General features: G+C 41.9%; 1 protein-coding gene across 1 annotated transcript; it reads right to left on the bottom strand.

Annotated features, from left to right (window-relative positions):
• Positions 1–8,088: 8,088 nt before the first annotated feature.
• LOC124143230 lies at positions 8,089–13,013 on the bottom strand. The gene is made up of 3 exons (XM_046512109.2): positions 12,487–13,013; positions 10,515–10,604; positions 8,089–9,223 (listed from the first exon to the last, which is right to left on the bottom strand). Exons 1-3 carry the CDS (start codon positions 12,803–12,805, stop codon positions 8,367–8,369), a joined length of 1,266 nt encoding a protein of 421 aa, XP_046368065.2. The 5' UTR covers positions 12,806–13,013; the 3' UTR covers positions 8,089–8,366.
• Between the last annotated feature and the right edge of the window lie 1,110 nt (positions 13,014–14,123).

Here is a 14,123-nt window from a genome sequence, read left to right as displayed (position 1 = left end):
CTCGGCATTTTCGAACTTGAAAAATGTTGACAATTGAATGACAAATTATTGGTTTATGTTTGCCTTTTTATAGCCACTACCACGAGTTACGAATGCCATAACTTGCACGTACATTTTGCTTTACTCTTTTCCTCCATGACATTTTTGAACAAGTGTGAAAACAATGCCGTTTAAGGCATTGCAAATCGACAATGGCTGCGTTTTGACGCACCGTTTGTCGAATATCAGGCCACCAACATTATCCAACAACATATATCCAATATATATGGCGGATTGAAGAGCGTATTATGGAAACGAGTTTGTCGCATATATTTAGTTTCCTAAATCTATGTATTTAGCATAGTCACGCAAGGATGCATATCGTGATGTACAAGCTGTTTACTCCCGGATATAACTTGGCCTGAGTTCATTAGATCCATACAATGTGGTTTCTTCGTATGCTATATAATTACTATTTCGGGGTACTTCCGGGACATTAGGCAGGTCGGCCGTGTCGATGAAAGACGCACAGTCATACCACAAGCTGTCTTCTCATACCACCAAAAAAACATCTTCTTTCATAAAATTCCATGCTGCTATCAAATTATGTCATTGAAACGACAATGGCTATTTACACGGTTCTACCCTTACAGCGCTGATACAGAGAAGGTCTGTTTGTGTTCACGTGGCAGTTACACATGCTTTCCCAGGGTCATTCGAGCTTCTTGGGCCTTGAATCGCAACAACCTAGTAACATGAGAGTTTGAGTGAGTGAGTGGGTATGGTTTTACGCCTTTTTTAGCAATATTCCAGCAATATCACGGCGGGGGACACCAGAAATGGGCTTCACACATTGTACCCATGTCGGGAATCGAACCCGGGTCTTCTGCGTGACGAGCGAACGCTTTAACCACTAGGCTACCCGACCGCCCCTGAGAGTTTGAGAACTCTCACAGTGTTATCGGTTATTATAATATTTGTTATACCTACTGATGTCAACTTATTATTGCAATTGTAAAGACATACTTTAACGGAAGTATGTGTTTGTTTGTTTTTAGTTTTTTTGTATATTCCAGCGGCATGACGGCGGTGTGTAAAACATCGCGTTCGGAACAGTCAATCCAGTGATTGATATCACCGATCTACGTAACTCGGGTACGATAACATACATCAACCAGTCAGAGAGTCAGACCACCCGACCCCGTCAGTCGCCTCTTGTGACAAGTATGGGTGCTGAAGACCAATTCTTAACCGGATCGTCACAGGGAGGGAACGTGTTATTAAAACATGCGCAGAACAAAATTAGAGCGACGCGCATCTAATTCGACCATCCACCCTGGTTGATCTTTATTAAAATAGATATCATTATACGACTTAATTCTGTCATCGATCCTGGTTGATCCCTTGAATAAACAGATGTCACAAAACGACTTAATTCTGTCATCGATCCTGGTTGATCCTTTCAATAAACAGATGTCATAAAACGACGTAATTCTGTCATTGATCCTTGTTGATCATTAGAATAAACAGTTATCTTTATACGACTTAATTCTGTCATCGATCCTGGTTGATCCTTTCAATAAACAGATGTCATAAACGACTTAATTCTGTCATCGATCCTGGTTGATCCTTTGAATAAACAGATGTCATAAACGACTTAATTCTGTCATCGATCCTGGTTGATCATTAGAATAAACAGTTATCTTTATACGACTTAATTCTGTCATCGATCCGGGTTGATCATAAGAATAAACAGTTATCTTTATACGACTTAATTCTGTCATCGATCCTGGTTGATCATTAGAATAAACAGTTATCTTTATACGACTTAATTCTGTCATCGATCCTGGTTGATCATTAGAATAAACAGATGTCATAAACGACTTAATTCTGTCATCGATCCTGGTTGATCCTTTGAATAAACAGATGTCATAAACGACTTAATTCTGTCATCGATCCTGGTTGATCATTAGAATAAACAGTTATCTTTATACGACTTAATTCTGTCATCGATCCGGGTTGATCATAAGAATAAACAGTTATCTTTATACGACTTAATTCTGTCATCGATCCTGGTTGATCATTAGAATAAACAGTTATCTTTATACGACTTAATTCTGTCATCGATCCTGGTTGATTCATTGAATAAACAGATGTCATAAAACGACTGAATTCTGTCATCGATCCTGGTTGATCATTAGCATAAACAGTTATCTTTATACGACTTAATTCTGTCATCGATCCTGGTTGATCCTTTGAATAAACAGATGTCATAAAACGGCTTAATTCTGTCATCGATCCTGGTTGATCCTTTCAATATACAGATGTCATGAAACGACATAATTCTGTCATCGATCCTGGTTGATCATTAGCATAAACAGTTATCACTATACGACTTAATTCTGTCATCGATCCTGGTTGATCCTTTCAATATACAGATGTCATGAAACGACATAATTCTGTCATCGATCCTGGTTGATCATAAGGACAAACAGTTATCACCATACGACTTAATTCTGTCATCGATCCTGGCTGATCAATAGACTAATGATCATCAGAGGTCATTATTGTATGTCGGATATCAATCAATCAATCAATCAGTTTATTCGGTAATAAGGCCTCAGGCCCACGTACATATATATAAAAATTAGTTTCACATCAAGTGCTGCATGAAATAATATTTACAGGTAAGAAGAACGAAGACAGATAGAATTTTTAACATAATTGGCTAAGTTCTCAAGGCGGTTTACATCAGAAGAGTTTAACATTCTAACCAGTGTGTCTTTACGATTATTACCAGTAATGAAGTCTAAATATGGGAAATATTTTGAGCCAATATCTTCATAAATGGGGCAAACAAGAATGAAATGAATTTCATTTTCAACTGCCCTTAACTTGCACAATGGACAAAACCGGAGTGTCTTATCGATGCCATCCCTCCTTCCTGTGTTATGCATAATTCCCAGTTCTCCAATACGTAAAAGGGTAAGCATACGTCGCTTTTCTTTTGATAATACATTTAATAGATACGGTTCAAGTGATAATGATGTCTTAAATAATGAATACAGTTCTAATTTCGAGCATCCAGACAATTCAGAATACCATGTTTGTGCATGACAGTCCTTCACCCTCAGTCTAAACTCATTTATAAAATATTCAGGATCACCAGCACCTTGAAATTCCCACACATGTCCGAAGCCATGAGAATATAACATATTCTTAATAGCCGAAACCCATGTATTCCTACCAACGGCATCAAACCTAACTAACATATCGTAAACCCGTTTTGGAAATCTCTCTTGAGACATATTAAGAAGCTTAAACCAGTATCTTAAACATCTTGTGTAAGAATCAATATAAATACCGTATCGACCACACTCTCCGAGCACTGCAACATTTGTAGATTTGGAACCGATACCCAAAACAAATTTACAAAACTTTGCTTGGAAACGTTCGAGAAACAACCATTTATGAACCCCCCAAATCTCTGAACCATATACAATAATAGGTTTAATCTGAGAGTCGAACATTTTAAACAATACTTTGGGAGCGATATTTGGGAGCGATACTCCGGAAACAACATATGACGCCTAAGGTTTTTAAGCTGGAGTAAAGGTTAAATGAATGTAGGTGGAGGCAGAGATCAACCAGCACAGCACGGGGAGCGACTCTGTGTCGTGATCACTGGGCAAGGTAAAATGGCCGTTAGCTATCAGTCAGACAGCATCTCCAGGTATGTGGTCGGTATCCCCGCGGTTTACTTTCAAGGTCACGTATATGTGCATGACTCTCTAATTCAGTCTGCATAAGTAGATAACAAACCGGGAAGTTATCGCTTGAGTGATCAGTTAGACCAGTCTGACTCGCTGCTTTATCGTGAGAGTGTCACCGTGAGCATTGTCCCTATCCCTTGTTGAACATACGTACCACTCAACTATCGAGAAGGATGAATTACTTTATACCGTTAAGGAACTGAACGGACAAAAGCTTATAGTTATTGTATGTTCAAATGAAACAGAAAATGCATCGATTCCATGATAATACCGAATCATATTCGTTTGACAACAATCTATAGTAATCAGTCACCTTCTGTCTCCACCTTCTGCGTGTGTGTGTATGTGTGTGCGTGTGCGTGAGTGCGTGTGTTTGCGTATGCGTGTGCGCGTGTGTGCGTGTGTGTAGGTGTGCGTGTGCGTGCGAGCGTGCGTGCGTGCGTGTTCAATGTAAACGTCTCAACATATGTATTTTCTTAACTGACCGAGAAAGGAAAATTACTCTTGAAAATTGAAATGTTCCCAGGCTGAAACATTGCAAAAGTAAGATCCACATCCCGATACCCGTATCAAAAACGTCAACGTCTAACAACCATTTCTGGTTTGTTTCAGTTTTACCACCATCAAAGATGGGTGTATACTTTCTGTTACCCGGCAGTTCAGTGTGGCTGTGTTCCCGACATACGTTGTTATTGATGTACATAGTAGCTACACATGCCCTGAGAAATTCCAACAATATCAGCACGAACACGATGTTAACTGTCGCTTTAATTGGGAAATGAGTCACTGTGTAGGAACTGAAGTCGGGTACGGACAAAGATAACCTTCTTAACATACGGTTGGCGTACTGCGTGAGACCTGTATTGTGAGTAGTTACAACTATACTCAACAACAAACGTTCCTGTGACACCAATATTTTAGTGTATTTTTCAAACAAGTAAAGTTTGGTTTCAAATATTGTAGTACATGTATGGAATCAAGTCACAAAACGCAACTGCTACAGAAAAGCATGCATTTCATGCAAAAGTGGACTTTTATGCAAGATCTATGTTTTTCACTACCCAAGAATGGGTATACAAACATGTGCGTTAACGGGATTTCATATGCATTGTTGACTATCGTGCTGACAACAACCACTCAGAAAAACAACAAACTTACGCAATTATTCAACATTACAAAATGCCACGCCTGTCCGAAAATGAGCGTCTGCGACCCATTGGTATGCTTGAAGCAGGATCGAGTCAACGTGATGTTGCAAGACAATTTAACGTCCACAGAAACACCATTTGGTGTTTATGGCAACGTTGGCAACAGACGAATGCAGTCAGAGACTATCCTGGGAGTTGCAGGCCACGCCTAACCAATAATCGAGAAGACAACTGGATTCGAACAACGCACCTACAAATCGATTCCAGACAGCAACAGTGACTGCAAGAAGCATCCCTGGCCTTCGACGAATATCTTCACAAACCGTACGTCGTCGCCTCAGATGTGCAGGGATTGTCGCCAGAAGACCCGCCAGACGTCCCATTTTGACAGGAAACCACAGCCAAGCACGTCTACAGTGTTGCAGACAGCGTCTACGCTGGACGGCCATGCAGTTGGGACAAGTTCTATTCACTGACGAGTCTCGTTTTCACCTCAGCCACAGCGATGGACGGATTCGAGTGTACCGACGTCGAGGTGAACGTTACGTAATTAGTGTGTCATGGAAGAAGATCGGTTCGGATGCGGCAGCGTTATGGTATGGGGTGGGATTACAGCAAGACAGAGGGAAATCTTAATGGACAGCTCTACCGCGACGAGATCATCGGCCCTGTTGTTCTACCGTTTTTGCGTCGTCATGGTCCAGGCATTACCTTTCAACATGATAACGCCCGGCCTCATATTGCGCGACTTGTTCAGGATTCTCTTCAACAAAACAACGTGAATGTTATCCCCTGGCCGGCTCGCTCCCCTGATCTCTAACCAATCGAGCACATGGCGGATGAGATGGATCGGCGCTTTCGACGTCAACCACGTGTTCAACAGACACTCCAGGAACTTCGAAACATGCTTCAGCAGATATGGACAGATATCCCACAGGACTTTTTTCGCGCCTGTTCCATTCCATGAGACGAAGATGTGTTGCTTGCATCGCCACCAGAGGTGGACACACACGCCATTGATTTGTAAATTTACATTTTGGCATGTTCATGTTTTTTATGAAATCACGCATTTTCTGGAGTCAGTATGGCAAATGAAACCATTTGAATACTTACAGGAGTCTTTTATCTGTTGCAAACCGAAATTGTTTCAGATTTGGTAAAAAACGTAACTTTGCATTAAATCTTATTCAATGTCACAGGAACCTTTGTTGTTCAGTATAGTTGTGTTCATAAACTCACGATATCACTTGTTAAACTTCTAAAAATAGTTTGTATTCATAAACCCGTCGTCCGGGTAAACATGAAGCGTATCAGTACACATGGTGTTTATAGATACCAACACGTGAGATAAACGTTTTCCTCGTGGACGATAAAGATAACAGTGTGAGCATTTTATAGAATGTTATATTCCACATTGGTAGAGTATGATCACAGAATTACAACAGCATGTTTTGTTCCACATTGGTAGATTATGATCACAGTATTACAACAGCATGTTTTGTTCCACATTGGTAGAGTATGATCACAGAATTACAACAGCATGTTTTGTTCCACATTGGTAGATTATGATCACAGTATTACAACAGCATGTTTTGTTCCACATTGGTAGATTATAATCACAGTATTACAACAGCATGTTTTGTTCCACATTGGTAGATTATGATCACAGTATTACAACAGCATGTTTTGATCCACATTTGTAGAGTATGATCACAGTATTACAACAGCATATGTTATTCCACATTGGTAGAGTATGATCACAGTATAACAACAGCATGTTTTATTCCATATTGGTAGATTATGATCACAGTATTACAACAGCATTGTTTGTTCCACATTGGTAGAGTATGATCACAGTATAACAACAGCATGTTTTATTCCAAATTGGCAGATTATGATCACAGTATAACAACAGCATGTTTTACTCCCAATTGGCAGATTAGAGCACTACTATACAATAAGAAATGTGTTTATAAATCACTGTGAAATACGCGACAAGGGGAGCACACATCGATGGCACACGTCACAAACACATGCAAAAATCAGTCCATTAATCACCTGAAACAACATGTGAACATATTGTACAAGTCAAAATAGGGAATTGTATATTTTTTGTCACTGATGGCACGCACACTTACTCACTCCCAGACTCTCTCACTTACACTCACACTCACACACACTCACACTCACACACACACTCACACTCACTCACTCTCACACACACTCACACTCAATATCATACATATTCGAACTCACACACATTCATTCACGCTCACTCATTCACGCTCTCACACACATCCACACACACACACACACACACACACACACACACACACACACACACACACACACACACACACACACACACACACACACACACACACACACACTCCAAACAGACACCAGACGCCGCACACGAACACGCACGCACCCATACAAACACGCGCACACACGCACGCACATACGCACACACGCTCACCACACACGCATCGGACACACATACCACACACACATGCACCCGTACACGCGCACACATAGGCACACCATCGGACACACACCACCTAAACACACGCCACATAAGCCACACACGAGGCAAACACCACGCACACATATCACGCTCACACACACCACACACACGCACAACACATTAGCACCACACACACACAGCACACACACTCACCACTTATACGTACCACACACACACACACACACACACACACACCACAAACTTCTTTGAGTGAGTAAAGTTTAAATGTTTTCGAACGTTTGTTGTATTTTACTGACGCTTCTTTTAATATTAGATTGCAATGGACTTGAAAACACTTCAACCATTCCTGAACGAAAACATCACTTGAAGTTAACGTTATTTGGACATGTTAAGGTACTTTCTCCAACATGACAACCAACTTGAAATCAGTTGCACTTGTCTTCCAAATCCACAGAGATCTTAAATGTACATGTGTACAAGTCAAAACTTAAATATGCCTTTACACCATAGGGGCACAGGTGGCCAAGTGGTCTGAGGCGCCGCGATTTGCTGTGCAGAGTTGCGTCCCTTGCAATTGGGCACGCCTAACCTATGATTGTTGGTTCGAATCCTGTTCGACCCGATTATGTTTCGAGGTTTGTCAGCACCATACCCGTGCACGTGGGTTTCACCGAAGTGGTAAACGTCTGAGACCTGCATCACTTCGGTCTTTCCTCCCACATTAAGCTGACACGCCGCGATATAACTCGAATACTGTTAAAAGCGGCGTTAAAACCAACTCACTCACTCACTCACATTTACACCATAATCGTTACGCCAATTGTTGATAGCTCATAGGGCTCGTTGTACTTAGATTAGGATTAAGCTCATTTGCGGTATAATACACTCGTTTGTAAGAGTTAGAGTGAGATATCTCTCCATAAGAATATGCAAAATACAACCGGCCACAGATAACACATGTTCCCTCTTTTAAACACGTCAAACAGGTTGGGTTAGTCTGCCTGGGTTTTTGAGACCGACGAAGACATATTTGACCTGCCGAACAGCTCGGGGGGTATCTAACACGAGGATAAGGAAAACTGGAATGGTAATGATGAAGACAGCTACGTAGCCAATACTTGTGGATGAAGCCCTGTGGTCCGGGGCACTGATCTTCATCCGAATACTTCTGGAGAGTTTCTTCTTCTCCAAGGTTAGCGCTTTGGCAATAGCTGCCAGGATGGCACTCAGCTCCTCCGCACTCATATCAGTGACATTGTATAATCTGCATACCCGGTTCTCATGAGAAGTGGTCTCTGAACTGTCTGAGATGTCGTCTGTTCTCCCGTGGTTGTCGTTTGCTGGCGAAGAGGTCTCATCTGTACTCTGAAGGTCGTTTGCTGGCGAAGAGGTCTCGTCTGTACCCACAGCATTGTCGTTTGCTGGCGAAGAGGTCTCGTCTGAACCCACAGCATTGTCGTTTGCTGGCGAAGAGGTCTCGTCTGTACTCTGAAGGTCGTTTGCTGGCGAATAGGTCTCGTCTGTACCCACAGCATTGTCGTTTGCTGGCGAAGAGGTCTCGTCTGTACCCACAGCAGTGTCGTTTGCTGGCGAAGAGGTCTCATCTGTACTCTGAAGGTCGTTTGCTGGCGAAGAGGTCTCGTCTGTACCCACAGCATTGTCGTTTGCTGGCGAAGAGGTCTCATCTGTACTCTGAAGGTCGGTTGCTGGCGAAGAGGTCTCGTCTGTACCTACAGCATTGTCGTTTGCTGGCGACGAAGTCTCTATACTCTCTGATGGAACTGACGTCATTTGCGTGGTTTGTTCCTTCTCAGAAGTCTGTTCTCCCTCACCGTCTAGACAACAGAAAACATAAGTGCACACCTACATCTCCACTTCTTATCAAACACGTGATTGACATCCAATGACACCAAAGACTTTATTGAGTCTGAGTCATATTGCGATGAGAATAATATTTCCTTTAAACCTTATCCAAAAAGGGACAGTTCACATATAGCTATCACATATCAGATAATTTAGAATATAGAATAAAAAAAGTTTTGATAAAGAAATTGACGAGTTATCATGAACATTTACTTTTGTTATGTTTTGTTATTATTATTTACAGATTGAAATTTTAAAAAAGCAGCAAAGAGGGGTTGGATGATCCTGGCACAGTCAGGCTGGTTAAGCTCATCATCAGCTCAGGGCCCTTACCCTCTCTACACGCAGCCCAGACAGCGAATGGGACTTCTCCCAGGAAGAGCTTTGCCAAGTCAAACCCACCCATAACCTTTCGGAGAATGTGAAGACTCCCCAACACTGCAGCCTTCTGCATAACCCAGATTGTCAGAAGGACTGTATTCCTGGTAGCAAATCCGGGTACTCTCCCGATGTCAGTCAACAGATTGGGAGGTACCAAACCTAAGGCACCGAGAACAATGGGGAGTCGGACAATTTGGCACTTGGGATGCAAGCGTGACATTTCGAAAGCGAGGTCTGCATTTTTGCCATGTTTTTCCTCAATATTGTCAATCACATTAGCGTCAAAAGGGACAGAAAATTCAATGATATAAATGATTTCTTTGGATTCATCAAAAAGGACAAGATCAGGTTTGTTGGCCTGGATACGTCTGAGGCTGTATACGGGCCTATTCCAAATAATTTTATTATTTATCATTTTCCATGACGCCCATATTCCGGCATATTCTACATATTCCGGGTCGTACCATGGATGAACATCTGTATCAAAACCACAAGCATGGCGAAGACGGTAATACATTGATCGAGCCACCCCATCATGTCACTTAAGATACTGTGTTTGTACCAAAGCTGGGCATCCACTGACAATGTGTTGGACAGTCTCATTAAAATCATTACATAATCTACATTTCATATTTACATTTTGATGCAAAATCACGCATTGAGGGAGTGGGAAGTGACTGGTCCTGAGCAGCAAACAGAAAGCCTTCTGTTTCACTTTTCAGGCCAGACGACTTCATCAATGCAAAGGACTCTGCATGATTATTTTGCATGTCATCCGTTGTGTATGCTAATATGCCAGTTAAACACGGAAATTACCTTCTGGTGGCAAATAATTACTGTGAACGATATATTGATTATAGACAAGCACAAACAACACCTTACCGGCCTGGACTACGGGCTCACACTGATGGGGAATCTTAGACCTGTCATCTTCTGCCATGTACTCGGTGGTATTCTCCATGTTAAATGACACTGGAATAAGGACAATGCTAGATTAATCCAGTGTTACAGGTCGTTTGTGTGTGTTTAACGCGACAATATTCCATGAAATGATCGAGACAATACAGTGATTGATGTTGTGAGCACCGATCCACGGCGTCAGGGTACGATGACACACAAGTCACACAACCTGTCCACCCGATCCATTAATCCACCACCTGTTACCTGTGACGTAGTCTGACCCAGAATCCCCACGGGGTTGTTACAGCCGAAGACGAGAGACCATTTAAGGTTGTGTCATTTATATAGATTTGAGCTGAGATGCGATTACTGCTAAATCAAAGACACGCCGCTGTTGACAATGATACAAAGGATGGTTTCACATTACAGTAGTCGATATGTGACAACCACGTTGCCTCACTGAGTTCAGACATATGTTACATACCCAATACATTGATGGATATCTTTTACCAAAACGGGACACGAGTGGCCCAGTCGTCTGTACAGAGTTGCGTCCCTTGGGCACGCCCGAAATCTATGATTGTTGGTTCGAATCCTGGTATGCACCGATTATGTTTCTAGGTTTGTACACCATACCTGTGCTTGTTGTTTTACCAAAGTCGTACACGTCTACGACCTGCATCACTTCAAACTTGCATCCACATCAAGCTGACACGCCGTGATATAACTGGAATACTGTTCACATCGCATTAAACCCAACTCACTCCTTCATTCACTTTGACCCAAATGCTATGAACATTGTATTCTGAACTAAGTGGAGGATCCCCGGAATATATCAATCTATATGGGAGGGTCGTAAAAATACATTTGATAAAATGATATAAAGTGCCTCCACAGTCCCGAAACAATTAGGGTAACCATCCCAAGCCTGGGGACACTCGGATTGTGCCACATCAGACAGAACATGGACACTCATCCCAGCACTCCCGTAAGAACACTCTGAAAAAAGCACATGTCATCTCCAGAATTCCTTGGGGCAAATGGTCGTGGTCAGGTCGTATACTTGCACACCGTAAAGCCAGGGAATGTTTCTAAGGTATTGGAACGTCATTGTAAGTTTCGCCATCGGGCATTTATATTTCTATAGTGAAAATACACTAAACTATGGTTATAACTATATCAAAGGGACCACTAATTTTAGTTCGTTATAACAGTTGTTCGATAAGCATATATACATCTTATACACAGCAATTTGCCGGGACAAAAAAATCAGTTTGTATATACGTCAGTTCGTTTCAAGCGTATTCGTTATAAACGTAGTTTACTGTATATATGTTTCATTTTGACACTATGAATAGCGTTTCTGTGACGCGTTCACAAGTCCGCCGTAACAGGAAGAGATCAAACGACGGTAAAGGTACAAAAATTTACCAGATTTGGTTTCTTCGATTTCAGTTGAGATAAATATTGTTATCTCTTATTACTTTTGTTAAATGTGAACAAAAAGTATTTGAAAACTGATATACCCCGAAATACCTAACTAGTGTTATGCAACCTTATATATCAGAACTCATGAAAATATTCTCGTTTATTGGAATTGTAATTTTGTATATTCTAGTAAACGAGAATATTTTCATGAGTCGTGTTGATTACAGAAAGGGCAAAACTCGAATGTTTAATTTATGTTTGTTTCCTGTCGTCACAACGAGATGCATAAGTGTAGGTTTCCGTGAATGTGACGACTATACGAAATGATCCTAATCACTGTCCATTAGTGCAGTATGCCCTCTCTGTTCATGTTATAGAAAATCACAGAAGTACCAAATGAAAATGCAACGGCTCAGCGTCAAGTCTTCACCCCACATTAAGCTGACACGCTGTGATATAAATGAAGCAGTGTTCAAACCGGCGTCGAACCCAACCCACTCACTACTTGACACACAGATCCTCCTACCTTCGGCATTTGCTTTTCTCTCGCATATGAACGAATGGGTGTGGTCACAGTTGTGGCCATCCAACACAAAATCGGACTTCCGGATTACAAAACACTGGTCTCCGCTCCAACTTGAGGAGTCGCCATCTTGGAACAGTGCTAGTGATGTATTGGAGAGGGCCAGCTCGTTGCAGGTGCCCTCCCACTGCAGCATGGACTGATTCCACTGCAGTCCGACCCACGCATACCCGTCCCACCTGTCGACAACAACAACACACACTGATGGTCCTCGCCACTGGAATATACTCACCGCCAAAAGAAACGCGAACCATAGAAACATTTAGAAAAATTTAGGCTACGAAGAGATGTTTCCAATGTGTAACACTGTAATAATAATTACAGAAATGCCAAAAATTGCAAAGTTCGCTCTTCAAGAAATGTCCATTAGCCAAAACATCATCACTGAGTTTTGACCACGTGATTACAATCCGATTGAGAATCGGCATTCAGGTGACTGCGAGCGACTATATTCAGCAACATTACCATCACGAACTGAAAGAATTGGTATATTGCTGGCATGTTGCTGGTATAGTGCTGGTTAAGAGGTGTACACCTTACACACTGACTTTCTCACTGTCTCACTGACTCACTCACTGACTCACTCACTCACTGACTCACTCACTCACTCACCCACCCACTAACTGACTCACTGAATAATCTACGTCCATAGCGTAGATCAGTTCGGAACACAAAACCACTATGTTTGACTGACCCGGCTTCCCATGTGTCCTGAGTCAGCTGCTTCACCCTGTCCAGACGCTCCACGGAGTCCACGATGGCCAGATTACCACCATATCCCCGACAGACTCTCCGCGCGGTGTTCCACGACTGATGGAACGTAAAGAACACATACTCCATCCCTACATCTGAAACGTGACAGATGGCAGAAGTTAAGTTATACTCACACATGACATAGGTCGAGTTTTGCTGGGACGTGAGAGAGAGGTCGAGTTATACTGCAACATGCGAGAGGTCGAGTTATACTGAAACATGCGAGAGGTCGAGTTATATACTAAAACATGCTATAGGTAGAGTTATACTGGAACATGACATAGATAAGGTTATAGTGAAATATGAGAGATGTCGAGTTTTACTGAGAGATGTCGATTTTTTTCTGAAACATGCGAGAGGTCGACTTATACTGCAATATGAGAGAGGTCGAGTTCTACTTGACCATGACAGAGGTCGAGTTATACTGAAACATGAGACAGGTAGAGTTATACTTTAATATGAGAGAGATAGAGTCATACTGAGACACGAGGGCGGTCAAGTTAAACTGAAACACGAGAGAGGTCGAGTTATATACTAAAGTATGCTATAGGTGGAGTTATACTTGAACTTGACAGAGGTTGAGTTATACTGAAACATGGCAAAGGTCAAGTTATCTATTGTACGCTTCCGACTATATCATGAGCAAGTGTTCATGACAGGGGTCCAGTTATAATGAAACATCAAAGGGCGAGTAATACTTGAGTTATCAAACCAAAAGATCGCAGATGATCTCTTTGCCTCTCATCAGCTCAACACTGGACGAACATCTGTCCTATGTCACGAAAATCTTGCCGAAGAACGTTAAGACTCCAAGGAAGTTGCCACAA

This window comes from Haliotis rufescens, unplaced genomic scaffold (assembly GCF_023055435.1).
Source record: "Haliotis rufescens isolate VD_foot unplaced genomic scaffold, xgHalRufe1.0.p SCAF_6, whole genome shotgun sequence".
NCBI lineage: Eukaryota > Metazoa > Mollusca > Gastropoda > Lepetellida > Haliotidae > Haliotis > Haliotis rufescens.
This window is presented reverse-complemented; position numbering and strand designations above follow the sequence as displayed.

Excerpts from the sequence above, each read along its gene's own strand:
- LOC124143230 (XM_046512109.2), bottom strand. The coding sequence starts at position 12,805 with ATGTTTCTATGGTTCGCGTTTCTTTTGGCGGTGAGTATATTCCAGTGG. Across the intron at positions 10,605-12,486 it reads GAGAAAAGCAAATGCCGAAG|TGTCATTTAACATGGAGAAT; the intron begins GTAGGAGGATCT and ends TCCTTATTCCAG. Across the intron at positions 9,224-10,514 it reads TGAGCCCGTAGTCCAGGCCG|ACGGTGAGGGAGAACAGACT; the intron begins GTAAGGTGTTGT and ends TCTGTTGTCTAG.